At 40.0% G+C, this 18,743-nt stretch overlaps 4 protein-coding genes across 5 annotated transcripts; 1 reads left to right on the top strand and 3 right to left on the bottom strand.

Moving 5' to 3' along the window:
• Positions 1 to 1,910: 1,910 nt before the first annotated feature.
• Positions 1,911 to 2,330, bottom strand: LOC140777040 (uncharacterized). Its single transcript, XM_073120941.1, has one exon. It carries the CDS (start codon positions 2,328 to 2,330, stop codon positions 1,911 to 1,913), a length of 420 nt encoding a protein of 139 aa, XP_072977042.1.
• A 5,582-nt stretch (positions 2,331 to 7,912) lies between these two features.
• On the bottom strand, positions 7,913 to 10,984 carry LOC140778111 (4-coumarate-CoA ligase 1-like). Its single transcript, XM_073122672.1, has 6 exons — positions 10,469 to 10,984; positions 9,806 to 10,381; positions 9,164 to 9,362; positions 8,776 to 8,989; positions 8,581 to 8,683; positions 7,913 to 8,485 (listed from the first exon to the last, which is right to left on the bottom strand). Exons 1-6 carry the CDS (start codon positions 10,877 to 10,879, stop codon positions 8,357 to 8,359), a joined length of 1,632 nt encoding a protein of 543 aa, XP_072978773.1. The 5' UTR covers positions 10,880 to 10,984; the 3' UTR covers positions 7,913 to 8,356.
• A 1,747-nt stretch (positions 10,985 to 12,731) lies between these two features.
• LOC140779511 (large ribosomal subunit protein eL33w) lies at positions 12,732 to 15,408 on the bottom strand. Of its 2 annotated transcripts, none has more exons than XM_073124596.1 (5): positions 15,208 to 15,408; positions 15,086 to 15,129; positions 14,749 to 14,977; positions 14,620 to 14,662; positions 12,732 to 12,977 (listed from the first exon to the last, which is right to left on the bottom strand). In XM_073124596.1, the coding sequence occupies exons 1-4, from the start codon at positions 15,406 to 15,408 to the stop codon at positions 14,621 to 14,623; spliced, it is 516 nt and encodes a 171-aa protein (XP_072980697.1). In that variant the 3' UTR covers positions 12,732 to 12,977; position 14,620. The 2 variants fall into 2 exon arrangements, with proteins under 2 accessions (XP_072980697.1, XP_072980698.1); XM_073124597.1 differs by having other exon boundaries at positions 15,094 to 15,129; positions 15,208 to 15,383.
• Positions 15,409 to 15,614: 206 nt separating this feature from the next.
• Positions 15,615 to 16,352, top strand: LOC140779513 (uncharacterized). Its single transcript, XM_073124598.1, has one exon. The coding sequence runs from the start codon at positions 15,654 to 15,656 to the stop codon at positions 16,077 to 16,079; it is 426 nt and encodes a 141-aa protein (XP_072980699.1). The 5' UTR covers positions 15,615 to 15,653; the 3' UTR covers positions 16,080 to 16,352.
• The last annotated feature ends 2,391 nt before the right edge of the window (positions 16,353 to 18,743 follow it).

Genomic DNA, 18,743 nt, shown 5'->3' with positions numbered 1-18,743 from the left:
AAGAAGGGAAAAATGAAGAATGGAAAAAGATAGATAAACGAAAAGTACTTAGACCTCTTAAAACCTCATAAACTATCATTGCTAACAGCATTAAAGGTGCTCTAATATTGTATTCTTTCGTAAGTCAAGAACTTGGACCTCCTAAAAGGGCACTAACAATTACTTCACTTAGTATTGTGTATTTGTTGTACATGAAATTAGAGAAAATCTTCCAACAGTAGCCATCAGAATGCATCTGAAGTAAGAGTTCTTGCCAACATAAAATGAGCTACGTACGTATCCAGGTGCACTTACCTTATGACTACCAGATGAACAAGTTCAATATGTGCTGAGCTGAAGTGTGCACTGGATAATTGTGACAAAATAGCATATTTTCAGTAGTAAGTCCTCTAGAATATATAAAATAATTTTTTTTCTTAAAATCATAAGGCTAAAATAGTTTCTTTTCACTTGCTTTGAATAACAAGATTCTTTTATGAGAGAAACTCATAGAAACTGGAACTCTAAGTCCCTGCATCTTTCACAGCTGGTGCAAGGAAGCAACCACAACATCAAGGTCGGTACAACATCGATACACAACACTTTATTGCATAAGACATCTGTAAATTGCGGATTAACTAATCTTGCTTTCCAAGATGTATCCTAATTCTGAATGATTTTAGAAGATCATAATACAAGACTTTCCAAGATTCCTCAGTAAGCAGGGTGTTATAGATTTAGCTCACTTCTCACCTCCAGAAAATTCAATTTGTACCCCTTCCCCTCATTCCCCTCTTCTATGTTTTTATTTTAGCTCTCTCCTTGTAATCTTGTATTTCCTCCTCTCTTGTAATCCTGATATGCGATTACTTTTCTTTCCCCCTAAAGCTAGTATATCTAAGATGCACCGTGAGATGATCATAAATAAAGGACTTAACTTTAGGCACAGACATTCAGAATCCTAATGTTTCAACTAAAGCATATACGGCTTAATAATAAGAATCAGACCAAGATCATTAATCCAACAAACTGTAGATATGTAACTCCTTATAGAACTCCAGTCTCCAGTGACAGTTAAGAGATATGTAGAGGAAAGCATGACAGGTAGTACTTCATTCAGTAAGTTCTCATTTTCTTATGATACCAACACAGTGCACACCAACATATTGATATCAAAGAAATATTGTCAACCCATCCTCCAAATCTACTAGTATAATTTAATTACTCCAAGGAAACAATACTAGTTCAGTTCATATGGGTGGTAAAATCCATGCAGTTGATAAGCTTACATATAATAATGACTCTAGTTGCAAAACTTCAAGGAGAGTCAGCTAAACCACCATTATCACCATCCTCTTCTTCTCCCCAGTAGAAGCCCCACTGTACTGATATTGCCTGTTTTCCTTTTGACACCTAGCTATTTGGTTATCCTTCAACAGTTTGACATCAATACTAATTAGAAGCAGTAGTACCTATGATATCTGTACAAATTTAAAGCACGTGGAGAAAGATCTGTTGCTATGGCTTCATGTCTTCAGACTGCAAAGGCCATTAGCACTGAGAAGATGGTAACGTGGCTCACGCATACTGGTCGACAATAATACAAGTGTGACAAGCAGCAACACAATGGCAGCACTATGCTCATCTCTTTCCTCGATATCTGGGGAAACATTCATTCATTTCCAGGCTATATCTAGAATCACCCCTTCCATTTTAAATTAGCTACCTAACAGTCACTCCTTCTAGTATTCTTATAGAGAGAGAGGGAGAGAGAGAGAGAGCTCTATAGCTATTTAAAGACATGTTCCATATCAAGAAGTTGTTATGAATTATCTTCTCATGGAAAAAACAAATCATAAAGGAAGCGAAGACGCGGAGCTAGCTAGAGAAATGGATTAAGAAGGGAAAAAAAAACATTAGTGGAAATTAATTCATAGTTTTAGGGACAAGTCGACCTCATCCGCGAGCTCATGACCATTATCCTCCACCGTTCTATAACTCCTCCTCTGCGACGACGCGGTGCCGTCCGTTCCTCGCGCCTCATCATCCATCCCCGCAATATAACACCTCTCTCCTTTGCGTCGCTGTACTGCGACATCCACCTGGCCGAGCAAGGGGTGGTCGTTCTTCAACCTCGCGGCGGCGGCGGCGGCGGCGGCTAATTCTCTACTCCTCTTCGCCAGGCTCCGCTCGAGCTTGTGCGCGTTCTGATGGCCGCCGAGTGCCTGCGAGGTGCTAAACCTTCTGCTGCAGTAGTTGCAGGAGAATAGCCTTGCCGGCTCCGGTGGCGACGATGGCTGAAGAGACAGGACCAGATTAAGCTCCTCCTCCTGCTCCTCCTCCGGCTCCATAACCGCAGACTTAGATAATAATTAAGATGCAAGAGAGCCGGTATAGGGTAAGTTTTGATGTGTACCAGGATTGAGATAGGCGTTTGTTGTTCCTTTGGAACAATTTAAAGGGTGAAGGTGGAGGATTAGAAGACATGTGCCCGGAGAGAGAGAGTTCAAGAAGTTGTCGCCTCCATTTATGGCAGCATCCAGGATGGGAATGGGTGTCGGTACGTGGGCAATTTCCTTTCGTATTTAGTATAGTAAAAAAAAATATAGGTCTAGTAGTAGTAGTAGTATACACCGTTTATAAACTGGAGGGCGGCCAATTTATTACCAAAGGTAGATTTATTACAAGGCTACAAGCCCAATGAACTCTCTCTGGCTGTTAGCAATATTTTATCCATCAGTTAAAGGTTTCATTTTCTTTCTCCTTCGAATTTTTTTAACTTTAGCTGTTCGTGATATTCACAGATAGAGAGCTTGCTCCACCCAAAATTAATATTATGAACTCGATCTCAAAATGAATTACTTGGAAATCCAAGTAAGAGGGCCTTTTTATTTTATTTTATTTTATTAAAAAAAAAACATGCATCTACGAATTTATATTTCAATGGCTAAGTAAAGATTATATATCTTAGTTGACATGAAGGACCACGTAAAATTCTCTCTCACACACACACATCTGCAGTAAAATTTTTATTTATTTATTTTCTTTTAACTGTTTGCAATAGAGGGAGTGGTTGGCTTTGCGTTCATATAAGAACTAACTTTTAGAAATAATTCCTATTATGATTGGAACACTCTAGTCCAACGAGAGCGACAGTAGAAAGTATTTAGAAGAAAAAAAAAGACCAACTATTGTTCTACCAAGAACAAGGAGTATTCCTCTTTACTTTTGGTGTCAGGCTTTGGGTGGTGAGAGATAAGGTTCTCTAGAAAAGTTGAAATTTGTGATTGTGAAAGCCAACCGTTCCCTGTAGGCACTTGATAACGTCAAAAATTTAAAGTGTCTATTAGTTGATCAATCAACACCAAGATTAGATACGCTAAATTGATTTAGAAATTCTTAACCTCATATATTGATAGAATCAAATGCCAAAAGGTTAAATACATTTTAAATCCTTATTCGGCTGTAAGTTTTGACTAAGTTATAAATATTAGATTTTTCTTCCAACAATTATGGTGTCCATATATTTTTAATTTAAAAGTTGTCACCATTTTGCATAAATATCACTTTGCTCTACTTAAATTGTATTTCATATCACTAAGCCATTAACAAATTTTTCTTTGAATATATATTTATTTAACAAAAATATAATCATTTAAATTATTTTATTATTTCTATTAACTGTGTGTATTTACCATTTTCTCAATAAATACATATAAGCTTTGGTTTGAATTCCGACGACATTAAAAAAAATTCACTTCTTTCAAAAACAAATATATATGAGCTTACATAATTAATCCACTTAATATGTGATTTATTTGATACTAGTACTAATAGTATTTACCATTAACTAATTATTCGTGAAGCCAATAATAAAATTACACATAATTTTTCTGCCATACAATAAGAGCGCCGAGGGCCCATGATGATTATTTCACACATAAATAGCTGATATATATATATATATATTGGTACCAGTCAATCAACAATGATACACGAGATACTGCTCATATAAAACAACACGCGTTATATTAATGTGTCTCATTCTTAAGTTTTTTTTAATAATTATGAAAATTATATACTTGGATAAGGTGTCTAATCTTATGGTTGGGGCGCCGTTTTTAGTCGGCTTCTTGTGGTCCATTCTCTAATACCGCATGTGCTTCAACCTAGTTATTAGCTACGGATTGATACAAGCGTTGGAGCCACAAACTTGGATTTGGAATCATTCATAGTAGATCCTTTCGATTGTAATTTACAGCACATGTAAGTGGGAACCCAGATGTATTAGAGGTGTAAACAATTTAAGTTCAAGCAAGCTTGGGTTAGCTTGGCTCGGCTCGGCTTAGCTTGTCTCGAACATAATTTGTTTTTTCAACTCAAGCTCCGCTCAAACTGGATACTACCTCGACAACTGAGCTCAACTTCTTAGCACAACAAACTGTTTGGTGGCTACATAGTTCATGGAGAAGCAAAATAGATTTGGACGAGAAGAAATGAAGCTAGATAAAATAAATTAAAAAAAGAAAAGAGAAGAGGGAATAAAATGGGGACTTTCAAGTACTACATGTGCTTACCTAAAAAGTTTCGGTGGAGCGAGGCCTCACCATTGGCAAACGTTAAGGTGGCATTCTCAATGTACCCCCACAAGCTCATCATGAGTGTATAGTTGGCCATGAAAGGCTATGTGAAATTGTTCACATAGTAGTTATTGCCTAAAATTTGTTAAAAATATAAAATTACTTTTATAAAGAATTTACAAGAATAAAAGGATTTGATGTAGATAATTGTGAAAATCCTCAAGTTTGAGGAAGGACTTGAGATTGAGCTTTTAAGGTGGACGCGGCCATTGAGCTGTTGGATCTTATCAGCGATCTCTTTCATATTAATAGGGGTGTAAATGAGTTGAGCCAGACTGAGCTCGAGCCTAAAATAAACATATCATCAAATCTTATTCAAGCTGAGCCACATCGAGCTGGACCAAGCAAGATCGAGCCCAAGTCGAGCCAAAGAAGAAGAAGAAGAAGAAGAAAGAGGAGGAGGAGGAGGAGGAGGAGGAGGCGGTGGGGCACCGCAGTGGCTTGCCACTGCCGAAGGAGGAGGAAGCGGCACTGCTGGCGGCTTGTTGCTGCCAAAGGAGGAGGAGGCGACACCGTTGATGCAAAAGAAGAAGAAAGAAGAGGAGGAGGCAGGCCACCGCAACTGTAGAAGGAGGAGGAGGCGCACCATAGTGGAAGACGAGGCGGCACCCTTTTATATCAAGCATATCAAGCTGGCTTCAGCTTAGGCTCGGCTCGATATTAATTTTGAACCAATTTTAGCGACTCGGGCTCGGCTTAACTCTAACAGAGTCGAGTCGGACTCGAGCTTCAGTCGAGTCGGACTCGAGCTGCTCGTTGAGCTTGACAACTCTAAATATTAATGAGGGAGGCATCCGACACACTTTGAGACTCAAGGAACTAGTAGAATTAGTCGGCACTAATCTACACTGCATCATCTTCTTTGATAATCTTAACTAAGAAATTAGCATAGCTCAACTGGTGGAGGCAATTTTAAAAGAGGAGATCTATCTAGGTGACGTCTCACGAAGGCTTTCACTTTTTAGAGTATATATATATATAAGCTACAAAAATAAGTATTAATCGAATCGAGCTCGAGTAACTTAGGTCTAGTTCAGCTTGGCTCGATTATTTCTTCAAGAAAAAAAAATTTGAGCTTAGCTTGAATTATTTAGATCTTGAGCTAATATTGAGCTGGTGACGAGTTGTCGAGCTATTTTGACACCCTTTTATATATATATATAGTTTGAGCATGGGAACAATATTTATATGATACGATTCGATCCATATTAGCCACACGTGGCATTAAGTTCATTCGGATGAGCCTATATATCTAGTTGAGTTTGTTAGAAGTAATAAAAGCATTTTTGTCGAGCCGCGTTCGAACGGAGATGCAAACGCCTACACACGTTCGTAAAACAAAAGGCACAAATTGCGCGTTCGAATAGAATTGGACCGTTCAAACGCTTGCATACGTTCGCACCGACAGAGAACGAAAATTCTACGTTCGAACGCATCACGATGAAAGTGTGGGTTTTGTTTGGATTGTTTAGAGTTGTTTAACTCAGTTGATGAGTTCTTAGAGTGAACCTCTATAAATATGTTAAGAAAACTCTAATTTAAATTTATTTTGGATAATTGAATTAGTTTTAGCCTTTATGTCTCTCTCAACTTGTCTCTAGCCATTAGCGCCCTCTCCCTCCTCCCTTCTTCTACTGCCTAAGTCTTTGGTTGGCCTCTTCTAACTTGTAACCACCATCTTCTACATCAACTTTTCTTCCTTCACATCAAGAAGTAAACCTAGTATCTATCTAGCCATTGGAGGGCTACCAAGCTAGGATCTAATTGACATTCGGTCACTATTGGGTCGATAACTTGATATCTAACCATTTAAATTCAATGGTATTGGATTTCGTAGAAAGCTCTCTCCAAGATTAACAACATATCTAAAATTCAGAAGGATCTATCGGTTAGATTGTTCACAGATTCCTTCGAAAGTTACGAGTTTCAAGGAGTCTAGAACCGTTGCGGATCGGATTAGGCCAATTCATAACATTATATGAAGACATAAATATAGAAAATTCTATACATCAATGGTAGTATATAACTTCTTAGGATCGGATATATATATATATAAAGCATTATTCTTTGATAGTTACACTTAATCCTCTTGAATTATCACTATTATTTATGTATCTCTCTTGAATTTTTTTTAATACACAGACCATCTGAACTATTGAAATATTTTCAATAGCTGAGTAGATCTATATGTCATGAAATAAATATTAAGTTAGAAAATGTAAGCAAAAATGGTGATAGTTGAACGAAATGTAAGTATAATTAGAAAATTAAATAAATTATTTCCTCCTCTACTTAGTTTATTTTAAATGGGGAAAAAATGGATAAAGCTAAGCTGATCTATTATCACTTAGAATCAGGTGCAATTATCAATATCATTTTTTTTTTGTTTTTTCTATTAAAATTGTTTGGTTTGAGATTAAGTCCGAAACTAAATTAGTTGATCTTATCTTTTTAATTTTAAGTTTTTAAAAATAAATTTAGTTAAGTATAAAAAAATAAAAAAATATTTAATTATTGAACCATATTACGAGTTTCTGAATTATTTCAATATGTTTGCCTAAACGCAAACCAAATGGATGCTAAATTCAAACAAAGTGCTTGGCTGGAACTAAAAAGGTAAGACATATAAGGAGAGAGCAGGAAAGAAATGGAGTATGATTGTGTGAATAAGGTAGTCGCGGCACGAAATTAATATGAACAGAAGAAAGGATTCTTAGTTGTCAGAGGGACAAGATCCGGAATATATCCACGCTGCAGGAACTGTGGATTCGACAGTTGGGGTCCTTGTCCCTTTCGTACAGCTGACAGTTGATTGGGACAGGTGGAGCCAATTTATAGGCTGCCATTATTAAATGACAGCGACGCGGCATCCTATTATCTCCTATACCCTTTTCTTCTCTCCTTTTGGGCTTCTTTGGTCCTATAATATATGTCTTTGCCCAATTCTGCGATAGCGTCGTTTGATTCCTCCCGTATAAAAAACACACGTGCCGAAATTTATACACTTCACCATCTAACAACCCCCATCAAAATTAATTTTGAAACACTCTGCCCATGATTACCAGAATAAAAAATGCTTCCCAATAATTGAATTAAAATGTCGAGCTAATATGAGAGGTTCCAAATTAGTTGGCAAACTCAGCTAAATAACTTCTGGAGTGAGAATGATTAGTCATCAAAGTCAGGAATCTTTTACAAGTATTCTCTCGATATTACACTGACTTCGAGAGCGAATCATCAATCACGTTTCTGGGGCTAAGGTTCGTAATGTGTGTATTAAGTTTCCATTTCTCTCCTTTAAAAACAATCTTTATTATGTAACACGTTTAACTGCAGGTATCTCTATATCTTTGTAAACCAGGGTGCAGGGTGCATACATAAGGCCCAACTATGGGAATGGCATCCCCGGCCCAAGATTAAGTATTGCTATCTCGACATAATTTGAACTCAATAGTCGTAATTGTTATTCGTATACATTTGCTATATCACATATCACCCCTTGCTTATATAAATATTTATAAGCAGCACCAACAACAAAGACGTCTAAATTGAGTGGCGAAAGTGCCCTTCGCAGCTGAGGCTCACAGCACCCAAATTCTCAAGAATGCTGAATCCCCGGGGACACTTTTGGAAGAAACGCAAATCTTATCCCAAAAAAAAAAGAAAAAGAAAAAGAAAAAGAAAAAGAAAAGAAAAAGGGAATAAGGTACGATTGGAACTTGGAAGTAGTGGAAGCATCAATGGCGAGTGTTGGGATATCCAGCTGCAAGCTTCGCTCTAAGATCCTTCCTCAGGATCTTGCCAGAAGGCGCCTTGGGAATGGACTCGACGAAGAATACCTTGTGTAACCTCTTGTAGAAGACCACCTGAGATAAGTTACAGACAACTTTAATTAGTATCACTGGATCATCTTAATGGAGATATAATTATTAATGAGGCATAGTTTGTAGCGTTTTCCAACCTGCTTTGAGATGTACTGCTTGATCTCATCCTCTGTGATATCTGAACCGTTCGATTTAACAATGAATGCTACAGGGATCTCACCACAGAGATCATCCTTCATCCTAAACAAAGTCGCACGCAGAAAAAAGATTAGAATAATTAACAAATAATTTAGCATTAGGAATTAATTAACTAAGTGATGGAGTCCACTTACGGGACAACAGCAGCATCTGCGATCTTGGCGTTGGCAATGAGCATGGCTTCAAGCTCAGCAGGGGCTACTTGGAATCCCTTGTACTTGATGAGCTCCTTCAGCCGATCAACGATGAAGATTTCGTCGTCGTCGTCAACGAAGCCGACGTCTCCGGTGTGCAGCCATCCCTCCTTATCAATGGTTCGGTGTGTGGCCTCTGGGTCATTGAGGTAGCCTGTATGAAGAAACACACCAAGAAATTAAAATACTTTGCCTGTTGTCATTGATGCTATGATGGAGAACACTAGTGTATAGCCTGCATGACGAAGCAATTGGTGGAAGCACCACTAACACCACTAGTTGTTTGGATAAATATATAAATAAATAAACAGAAAGGCAACTATTGTACCTTTCATAATTTGTTTTCCCCTAATGCAAATTTCTCCGGGTTGGTTTCTTGGGAGGGATACGCCTGTCTCGGGATCAACAATCTTAAGCTCTGCGTTTCTAACAACGGTGCCGCATGATCCGGATTTAACTTCAAATGGCTCCTTGGCGAATGCTAAACACATCGATAGAACTGGGCCAGCTTCGGTCATCCCATAACCCTGTGAGATTAATAAGCCAAATAATGTATGATTAATTGCAGTTCAAAATAATACCAAGAGAACAATTTTCCAACTAATACTAGCTTGCTTGTCGGCAGGGTGGACTGTGAGTCACCTTGCAACCCCCCATGTGGGACCGTTGGATTGAACAACAAAGTCAATTGAGACAAGGTCAACCATTTCATTTTAGAAAACCTTCTTAGTAAACAATTTGTGGCTCATAGTTGTAAGGATGTCCTAGAATCACGTGCTTGGCACGTGTTCATTGGGTAGCAACAATTGAGCATGACTTTTTAGTGCATAGATGGAATCTACCGTATCGGAACCTTTCTTCTGTAGGTTCCGCTTGCTAACTTATAACTAGACACACATTCACTAGTTGTAATTAATTTCTACTAACCATTTAATAAACTTGCAGGGGAATTAGAACCATTACGACGTACCTGGCCGAGCTTAGCATTCGGGATCTTAGCCCGCAACGTATCCTGCAGCTCCTTCCCCATCGGCGCCGCCCCAGACATGACGATCCTAATCGACGACAGATCGTATCGGTCGACGGCGTGGTTCTTCGCCAACTCCACCACGATCGGCGGCACGAACGGCGCCACCGTGACGCGGTACTTCTCCACTAACTCCGTAAGCTTGACGGCGTCGAACCTCTTCATGATAAGTATCGCCGCCCCGGCCCTTAGACCGCATAGCAACACGGAGTTGAGGGAGTATATGTGGAATAAGGGGAGCACGCATAGGATAACATCCTCCTCGCTGAAGTATAAGTTGGGGTTATCCCCGTCGACTTGTTGGGCTACGCTTGTTACTTGTCCACGGTGTGTTAGCATGACGCCTTTGGGTAAGCCGGTGGTGCCGGAGGAGTAGGGAAGGGCGACCACGTCGGTGGGGGAGACGTCCACCTCAGGAGCTGAGGACTCGTCGGCGGCGAGGACCTCGGAGAAGGCGACGCAGCCGTTGGGGGTCTCGCCGTCGCCAATGGTGATGATGGGGATATTGAGGCTTTCAACCTATAATATAAAACATTAAACATTAAAACACAGCTACTTAATAGCTTAAGCTTAATTTTGAAGCAGAAGCAGAATAACTATCACGACCTTAGAGACGAAGCAAGGCTCGGTGATGATGAACGCAGCGGCGGAGGCGGTCGCTTGCTTGGCGATCTCGGCGGGTGTGTAGAGTGGGTTGCTGGTGGTGGCGGCGGCGCCGAGGCGGGAGGCTGCGAGGAAGGCGAGAGCGAATTCCGTGGAGTTGGGTAGGAGTAGCATGAGGGTCTGCCCTCGCCGGAGGCCGAGGCGGTGGAGTCCTGCAGCGGCGCGCCGGGAGAGGAGGTCTACCTCGCCATAGGAGAGGACGGTGTCGGTGGCTCCGTCGATGAGGCAAGGGCGATCTCGGCGCGCTTCGAGATGCTCGAAGCAGTAGTCGTGGAGAGCGAGGTTATCGGGGATGTAAATATCCGGGAGCTTGGAGCGGAATATGATATCCTCCGATGGCGAGTAAGAGCCCATTTTTCTCGGATAGGAGGAGGGTAAGGGTTGGGTCTAAGCTTGAGCTCTCGTTCGTTTTATTCTTTTTGCTGTATCGGGTGGAAGGTACCAAATCCTGCTAAGGAGAGCAAGGGAGGTGGAAGGTATAATATAGATGGGGGTTGTTGGGGACATAGATGTAATTGTAGCAAATGTTAGGTAGAAGAATAGGGAGAAATGTTTGAGAGAGTTGGTGAGAATGCGATGTGCTTTTGACTGAGAACACTTAGAGTCGCGGCTTTTGGGTTTACATCCGACCTTAGCGACTCACCTACCACGCGCATAAGCCGATTTGGTCCAGCCACGAGCAGCATTAATCATATCACTTATATTTATATCCGGAGACGCGATCTCCCGTTGGATTTAACATTAGAAGGCATCCATCCATTGATATCCAAAAACAGGTCGAGTTGGACCGATCGGGTCAGCGCTTACCTACCACGGGCGGGGAGGGTGGACTGGTTCGAGTTGGGCTGACGTCAGGACGGCGTCACTAAGTCCGCGATCCTTTGGTAGGTACGGGCATCGTTCGCACTTGGCACTCTTGAGACAGGAGCTTAGCGATCTGGACCGTTGGATGATCAGAATGGCCCCGTGTTGGGTCCACCACACCTACCGTGGTATAGAAAAGTCGGCGATTGGAGTGGGTGGCGTAGTGGGTGTGCTAGGGACGTCCACCGAATATCGACACGTGTAAATCCACAAGTGGAGATAAGAAAATAAAGGGTGGGGACCACATGGACATGGTCCGCAACATCCTAACATCCGGCTTGGTCCGTCCCCAATTAAGAATTAAGAAAGTTTCGGACCTAGTTAAACTTACACGCTTATTAATGATAGGAACGCATAGTCCTACGTGGCATTGATTTCCACCACAAAGGAAATTTAAGAATCATATTGCACTCGCGGGTCTATAAGAAGGCCTACCAAACTTACACGACCTACCTGAAGAAAAGAATTAGCACAATGTACCATTTAGTATTGGAATTCGAATTTTAATTGCAGAATTGGGTCGATGAACCAACGGACATATTAGCCATCCAAGAAGGATCAAATGGCCAAACCAAGCTTATGAAGGTAACCCAACAAACAAAGAGGCCACAATCTCTGAAAACTCCCTATGGAAAAGGTGAACAACAGAAGAGTGGCGGCTTGTTCCTAAGTGATATGGGATTGGAGGGCAACAGGCTTAAATGATTTTGGACGGCTCGGAGAATGAATACAAAACCATTCGATGCGAAGATTGAAGTCAATCTTTTAGCGAGAGTAAAAGGTAGCTCTCTTCGTAGGCTCCACGGTCCTAATCATTAGATGGATTGGTGCACGACAAAGGTGTGGCTGCACTTAATCATATGCTGCAGGGATATCGTTTGGATGAGTTTAAGTGGCCGTGACACGAGATTGAATTTAATCCTTTTAAACAAGTCGCACGATGCGAATTCAAAATCTACCAAGTATTCTACCATAACATAATTATTAAATTGTATATTCATCTAAAAATTTAACTGAAAAGTATACTCTTAATTTATAAAGATAAACCAGTCCTCTTTTTTTTTTTGAAATTTTCATTTAGCAGAATTTCCGATTTACATCCTATCTTTGTAATATTTATAATTTGAGCCCCTTATATTAACAAATAGTTCTCATATTGTCAGCTATGCCCCCCTTAGTTTATGAATGAATTAAATTTTTCTTTAATAAATAGTCAGTCTGTGTACCGAATCATTACTCCAACCTTGAGTAAGAATCACGCTTGCATGGCTGTGGGGGATCCTAACCAGATCGCTTCCTTCAATTGTCAGCAGCACATTTCATATTGGAAACTACAGAAATCTAAGCAAAGAGGAAAATGGGATTATAATGTGCATAATATAGTTAAATGAGATCAACTTCCTCTAAGCAAAAATTCACAAGTTTGAAACAATAAATGGACCAACAATATGGCACCAATTTCAAATCAAACAATGGGTAACCAACATATAAATTCCATTTAGCTACCAACATAGCATCACGCACAACCCAAGATGACACATCTGCACCTCCTCATTGCAACTAAAGTATGGAAAGTCATTAAAAGTACCTGAACCACAAGAAGAATAAATAAAACGATCAGTGCTGAAATTGGAAGCGACAAATCTTAATGCAATCAAGCATCTGAAAGCAATTATCTGTTTGGGCTCACGTATAATATTAGTTTCTTAGCACTAAAACAATGGTCTTTCATGGTATAATGAAAACAACCCTTGTTCACTTCAGAAACCCACAGAAAAAGAAAAGAGAAGCACTACAGTGAAAGGGTTATCTCTAGCATGTTTCTTCTGTAAGGCCTTCAGGGAAAATCTCACTCCACAGTTTCCTTGTAGAGCTGATGAAAGAAAGCTGCACCGACTGGATCAAGCTAACCCAGCCTGAACCAAACTTCGATCCAGCTCAGCCAGGGCCTGATTTGAAATTAGGTGATACGGCATAAGCCCCCTGCCCTTCCACTGAAACCCATCTTATCTTTTCTAGTTCTCCTTCCCGGTTCCTTCTCTTTCCCCTCTCTTCTTTCTCCTCTCTCAGTGCAGAACCAAATAGCCCTATCCCTAGTTCATTTCACTTTCTTCCTCCTCTCATCTCCTCCTCCTAGTCTCTAGCTTTCTTCCTCTCTTATTTTTCATCCCCTCTTCAATCTTCTCCTTTACCTCTCTCTTCTTCCTCTACGGGCATTGAGCTTCTTTTTTATTTTCTAGTTCATCCACTCCCCTTCCTTCTCCCTTCTTTCTTTTCTCATGTAGCCCGAGCAGCCCACCTGCACCCCCAGTCTAAGCCCATATAAAGTTCCGACCTGTCAGCGATATTGGGCTAGAACTTCTAGCCCAGCATAAATCTGGCCCAGACCAGAACCTTGGTGGGCAGTTTGGTTAACAAATAGCCAGCCTAGCTAGTCCCAAAAAACCTGATGATCAGCTCTATGCCTTGTTTTCATACAGGAAGGAATATTCGCATCTAGTACCATTTTGTTGATTAAAAGAAAAAACTCAAAAAGAAAAGGAGGTCACTAAATAACAGTGTGATATAGTGGCTCATATTCAAACCTATCTCCATACAAGGATATCATGATAATCATTTTTGAAATATTAGTTGTTCCAGAAATATTAGCAGCCCAAAGTAAATGGAAAACAGGTCAATGAACTGTAGTCAGCCAATCTGAGTATGATAAAATTAGTCTAAACTGACTACGAACAAAGAGTATTTTGCTAATGTTAGAAGATAGAAGTTAGACCTTAATTGAAAAGTACTTCAATGGCTCAACAATTTTCAGAATTGACATTCAAATACTAAACTGAACAAATTAAATTCCTAATACTATGTACCAGGAAGAAGGTTTTAAATTTCAAACTAAGCTAAAAAATACTCCACATAGAAGATGACATGGCTAACTGAACTTCTAGCTTTCTTCATGTGCCAGAACTTTCAATGCATATTGGACATAGCTGATGGTCGTTGCTCACATAACTAAATGTATACATAGTCTATAGTAGTTGCCTTCCGCTAAGAGTTCCACATTTTATGAACTTTACTTATGTAGGTTTGGATTGCAACAACATTGTAAAATAAATAAATATGTTCTTGTTTTCTCTAACATATGACATACATCTCAAACATTTTCATGAGAATGCAACTGGTCCATGAAATAGATATGACATACACATTATCAACTGCTAGCAAAAGAAGTTCACCTCATATGTTGCTGGGGTACATGAAAACTCTGACCTTGCCACCCTGAAAACGACACAACGGACAACAAGTAAGAAAACCTTAACAGTATTCATGAACTAGAACAAACGAGCACGAGATCGGATTAATACCATGGATTCAGGAGGCAAGTTAGACTTGAACTTGGCCCGGACGACGCCGCTATTGCCGTGTGGGCGAGCGACTTTACCCCATATACAACGGTAGTGGCTTCCCTTCGTCTTCGTCTTGGCCTTGTAGATGTACGCCATCCTCTTCCCGCAGTACCAAGATACTTCCTCCTTCGTGTTCACCCCTTCGATTTGGACGAGCGATGTAGTTTCATACTGGTTTGACTTCGATCTGGTCCCCCAAAAAATAATCGCAATAAAAAGCAATCAATTAAGTAAAAGAAAAACAAATAGAGATCGCAAAAGGCTAGAAAAAAAAATGAGAATTTGAAGAAGATACCGAGCTACCTCTTGTAGCCAAGGATCGTGCCGCGGACGTACAACCTGCATTAGATCGGAATTAGACGAAGACGAAGAGGAGGAGGCGAATCTAGGGCCAGAGTTGGGGTTTAGAGTGCACACCTGACGCGTTCGCCTTGTCGCCCCTTCACCATTGTCGCCGCCGAGTAGGGTTTTGGAAGAAACCCTATTGGGCGGGGAGAGGTACTTATCCAGAGAACCGCGAAGATCGGACGGCCCTGATGGCAACATGGTATAGTAGGCTAATGGGTTTGCATTTAGACCCGTAAACCGGTAAAGAGAGGATAACAACGATCCTCTCATTACTTTGGCCCAGGCACCAGAAGACGACGTCGTTCAATGGAACCGTTGAACATTCCCGATCAAATCATCCTAACGCTTGCATTAACTTCCTCGATAAGCATTTTAACTCGAAAACGCGTACTAATTTGACTGATCTCTCTATCCGACAGTCTTCGTCTCTTGCACGTCTCTTTCCTTAGCTCCTCGGCAACTTCTTAAATCCAAGTAGCTTCCTCTATCTACCAACCTCCAAAGCTCTTTCAATCATGGCTCCCAAAAGGTTTCTTCTCCTTAGCCGCCTCAGAAAGGCGATTCAGAAGGTAAAGCTCTTGCTATCCTTCAATGCTACCAAATGGATGCTGTCTTCCATCATGGCCTCGTCTCCCGGGCCTCGTCAGCTAAGCTTCAAGGCCCAACCGAGCCTGCTCGATTGCACGGTGGACTCGGACTACTACGAATTGGGCTCTTCCTTTGGGCCTTCGAGAACTACGAGCTCGGTTATATCGAGGAGCACGAGCTCGGCTTCGGAGATCACGAGGTCGTTGAGCGATAACTTATCCGGAGATGACATCGATAAGAAGGCTGAGATGTTTATCGCCAATTTTTATCGGCATATCCAGATGGAGAGGCAGGTCTCGCTCGAGCTGCGGTACTGCAAGGAGGGGAGCTTAGAGAGGACTCTATCCGATTGATACGACAAATTTGGTGTTTGATCTTATTGGAACGGTGACCAATATTTGATGGCTACCCTTCCAATTAAAGTTGGGAGACGAAATTTTTATTCGCTTTTTTTTTCTTTTAATTTTTGGGTGCTGTTGATCTATTTGTAGATTTGCGTTTTTGGATCTTCGAGGTTTGTTGTGTGATAACCATAGTATGTTTATATTTGTAAATATAAACATCCTGTTGCTTAATATTGTATGAAATTAGAGGAGAGTTACCAATAATTAAATCTGGTTGATATTAGAGGCTTTTTACATATATCCTTTTAAATATCATTTTTACGTGAATACCCTTCAAACCCTATTAATTATATTTTTATACATTAAAATATCAAATAGATGAAATAATAAATATGAATGCAAAGGTATTTTCATCATTATATTATTAAATGAGAAAAAAGAAACTTACTGTTTTACTATTGATAACTCTTCAAAACTAAATATTTTAAGAGGTATACATAAAAATTTCACTTTTAGAGTTTAAAAAGATACAGATGGAAAATAAATACAAGAACCCACAATATGAACTTTAATGAGTAATATAATAATGTTGACAGTCCAAGCATTTAACCAACTTTGGATACTTTGCTGGAGCAATCTATGGACTTTTTGAAAACCATCAAACCAAAGAATCCAGATGGAATGATGACATAGGCTTATGATAAGTAGGTATCATTAATGCTGAAATGATTGAACTCTATTAAAATAAGGGGTCAATTAGTTAAATATAACTAATCACACTAGAAACTAAACTTCTTTACTGTTGTATAAATTATTTTAAAAACTTTAAAACTATCTAACATTATACCATATCAGCTATAAATAGTTTACCCACTAACCATCTGTTTAGAATACTTTACCAAAAACTAACTGCAATGATAATTTTAAAGAGTTAAAAGATTACTGTGACAATTATGCAAAACAACAACAAAATCCTTGTTACAAACGGTACAACTTTATGTGATTAGTATTCCCTTTTGACTTGTTGCTTAATTTTGGGCCCCTTCTTTTGTGTTGGAGAACTGGGCCCTGACACTTTCGGCCTAACAAGATATGGACTTTTGTGTGACAGTTCATCTCCATTCATATCTCCCCCACAACCCTTTAATCTAATAGTTTGCTAAAGGGTCTATCAGAATCGCAGTGTTGATAGGGTTCAAGATTGCCCACTTGGAGTTTGGCAAATTGCTTGCTTGGTGGTTGTGTTGCTCAGATGAGTACAAGTAGTTGGTGTCCAGACTAAATAATTTGGCTGCTTGAAAGTTATACTTTTCCAGCACAAGGATTAAAGTCATTTCCCTCTCCCTGTCATCTCTCTCCATATCTCAATGGGAGCCAGAAGAATCTCCTCTGGCTCTGGCATTAGAGTAGCAAGGACTCTGCCTTGCTTTGCCAGGGATTCTGCACTATTCCTCATATAAAGTTATCTATCATCGATCAATCCATGAATCAGACCATATCCAACCTGCCTCTCACCTTTACTAGTAGCCTGCCAGCTTTCTGCAATCCCATTGTTTGATTTTGTTTTTTCCTCTTACTCCTAAATCAAGCGAGTAGATTTGATATTAATACAATAGGTGTCCCTTTCTGTACCTGCTTCTGTGAACTCTATTCACGTTATCACATGCTCTCTCTCTCTCTCTCTCTCTCTCTCTCTCTCTCTCTCTCTCTCTCTCTCTCTAGAGGGACCAAGAGGAAACCAAGAGGAACTTATTTCATGTAAACAAAACCTGGTGACAAGAAGATATCTGTAGAGAATCTTGCGACTTTGTTAGGTACAAGCTTGATGAGTTTTGTCTCTATCTACTAGCTTCTCATTTGGTACCAATCTAGCAATTAGAAAGTAAAGGAAGCATTAGCTTATGTCCCTTAAAATCTAGAGAAACACTGGATAAGGTTGTCCTTCGCAAGGCCATTAAAATCTTTTTAACAGATGATTGAGACAGTCATATTAGCGAAACTACACTGTTGTGACAGTTGCTATGTGTATGGGGGTCGATCCAAATTGACAATTACAAAAACAGAGGTCTCTTGTGATAGATAGAGATAATCACTGGAATTCAATTCCAAATCAACAGTAATCTTATTCTAAAATAAAAGATGGAATTTAAATAGGAAGAACAAGCTATATTAGAGCAAAATGATCCCCTCATTATTTAGACAAAAGAGAGTAATATTTGATAGAAAAGATCAAGCTTATTCCTAGAAATCCATGCGATTTTCTTAAACCTCAGAAAGGGTTTAACCGTGTAAATACCTTTTTCTAAACAAGATTTCCAATCTGCCTAAAAATCTTGAGTGCATGATACAAAAGTAAACTTCTAATTATATTAGCGCATAAATCCCGGCGTGTTAATTTTAACCCCACTGGAGAGAGGGCGGCACTGGGTACCTCTTTAACCTGTAGACAATAAGCAGCAGCAGCACTGATTATTCCAGATATGGGAAGGCAGAGGAACAGTAGATGCAATGCACACCGTAGCACATTAATAGGTTCAAAGTACGGACAATAAGATGCACTTTCCATTGGACGGCCGGAAAGGTCCTTTCTAACAAGCTAAATTATTAGGCAAAAACAAGTGTGTCAAGGAAGATTATGGATATGAGCGAGGTGGTTAAAGACGAGATCTAGGA

Source organism: Typha angustifolia, chromosome 15 (genome assembly GCF_048772165.1).
Source record: "Typha angustifolia cultivar Huaian chromosome 15, ASM4877216v1, whole genome shotgun sequence".
In the NCBI taxonomy this organism is placed as follows: domain Eukaryota; kingdom Viridiplantae; phylum Streptophyta; class Magnoliopsida; order Poales; family Typhaceae; genus Typha; species Typha angustifolia.
The sequence above is the reverse complement of the archived record's forward strand: the minus strand, read 5'-3'. Positions and strand labels throughout refer to the sequence as shown.

Coding starts and splice junctions, on each gene's coding strand:
- LOC140777040 (XM_073120941.1), bottom strand. CDS start 2,330: ATGGAGCCGGAGGAGGAGCAGGAGGAGGAGCTTAATCTGGTCCTGTCT.
- LOC140778111 (XM_073122672.1), bottom strand. CDS start 10,879: ATGGGCTCTTACTCGCCATCGGAGGATATCATATTCCGCTCCAAGCTC. Junction 10,382..10,468: donor AGCCTTGCTTCGTCTCTAAG/GTCGTGATAGTT, acceptor TTTATATTATAG/GTTGAAAGCCTCAATATCCC. Junction 9,363..9,805: donor CGAATGCTAAGCTCGGCCAG/GTACGTCGTAAT, acceptor TTAATCTCACAG/GGTTATGGGATGACCGAAGC.
- LOC140779511 (XM_073124596.1), bottom strand. CDS start 15,408: ATGAGAGGATCGTTGTTATCCTCTCTTTACCGGTTTACGGGTCTAAAT. Junction 15,130..15,207: donor CGACAAGGCGAACGCGTCAG/GTGTGCACTCTA, acceptor GATCTAATGCAG/GTTGTACGTCCGCGGCACGA. Junction 14,663..14,748: donor ACTTGCCTCCTGAATCCATG/GTATTAATCCGA, acceptor TGTCGTTTTCAG/GGTGGCAAGGTCAGAGTTTT.
- LOC140779513 (XM_073124598.1), top strand. CDS start 15,654: ATGGCTCCCAAAAGGTTTCTTCTCCTTAGCCGCCTCAGAAAGGCGATT.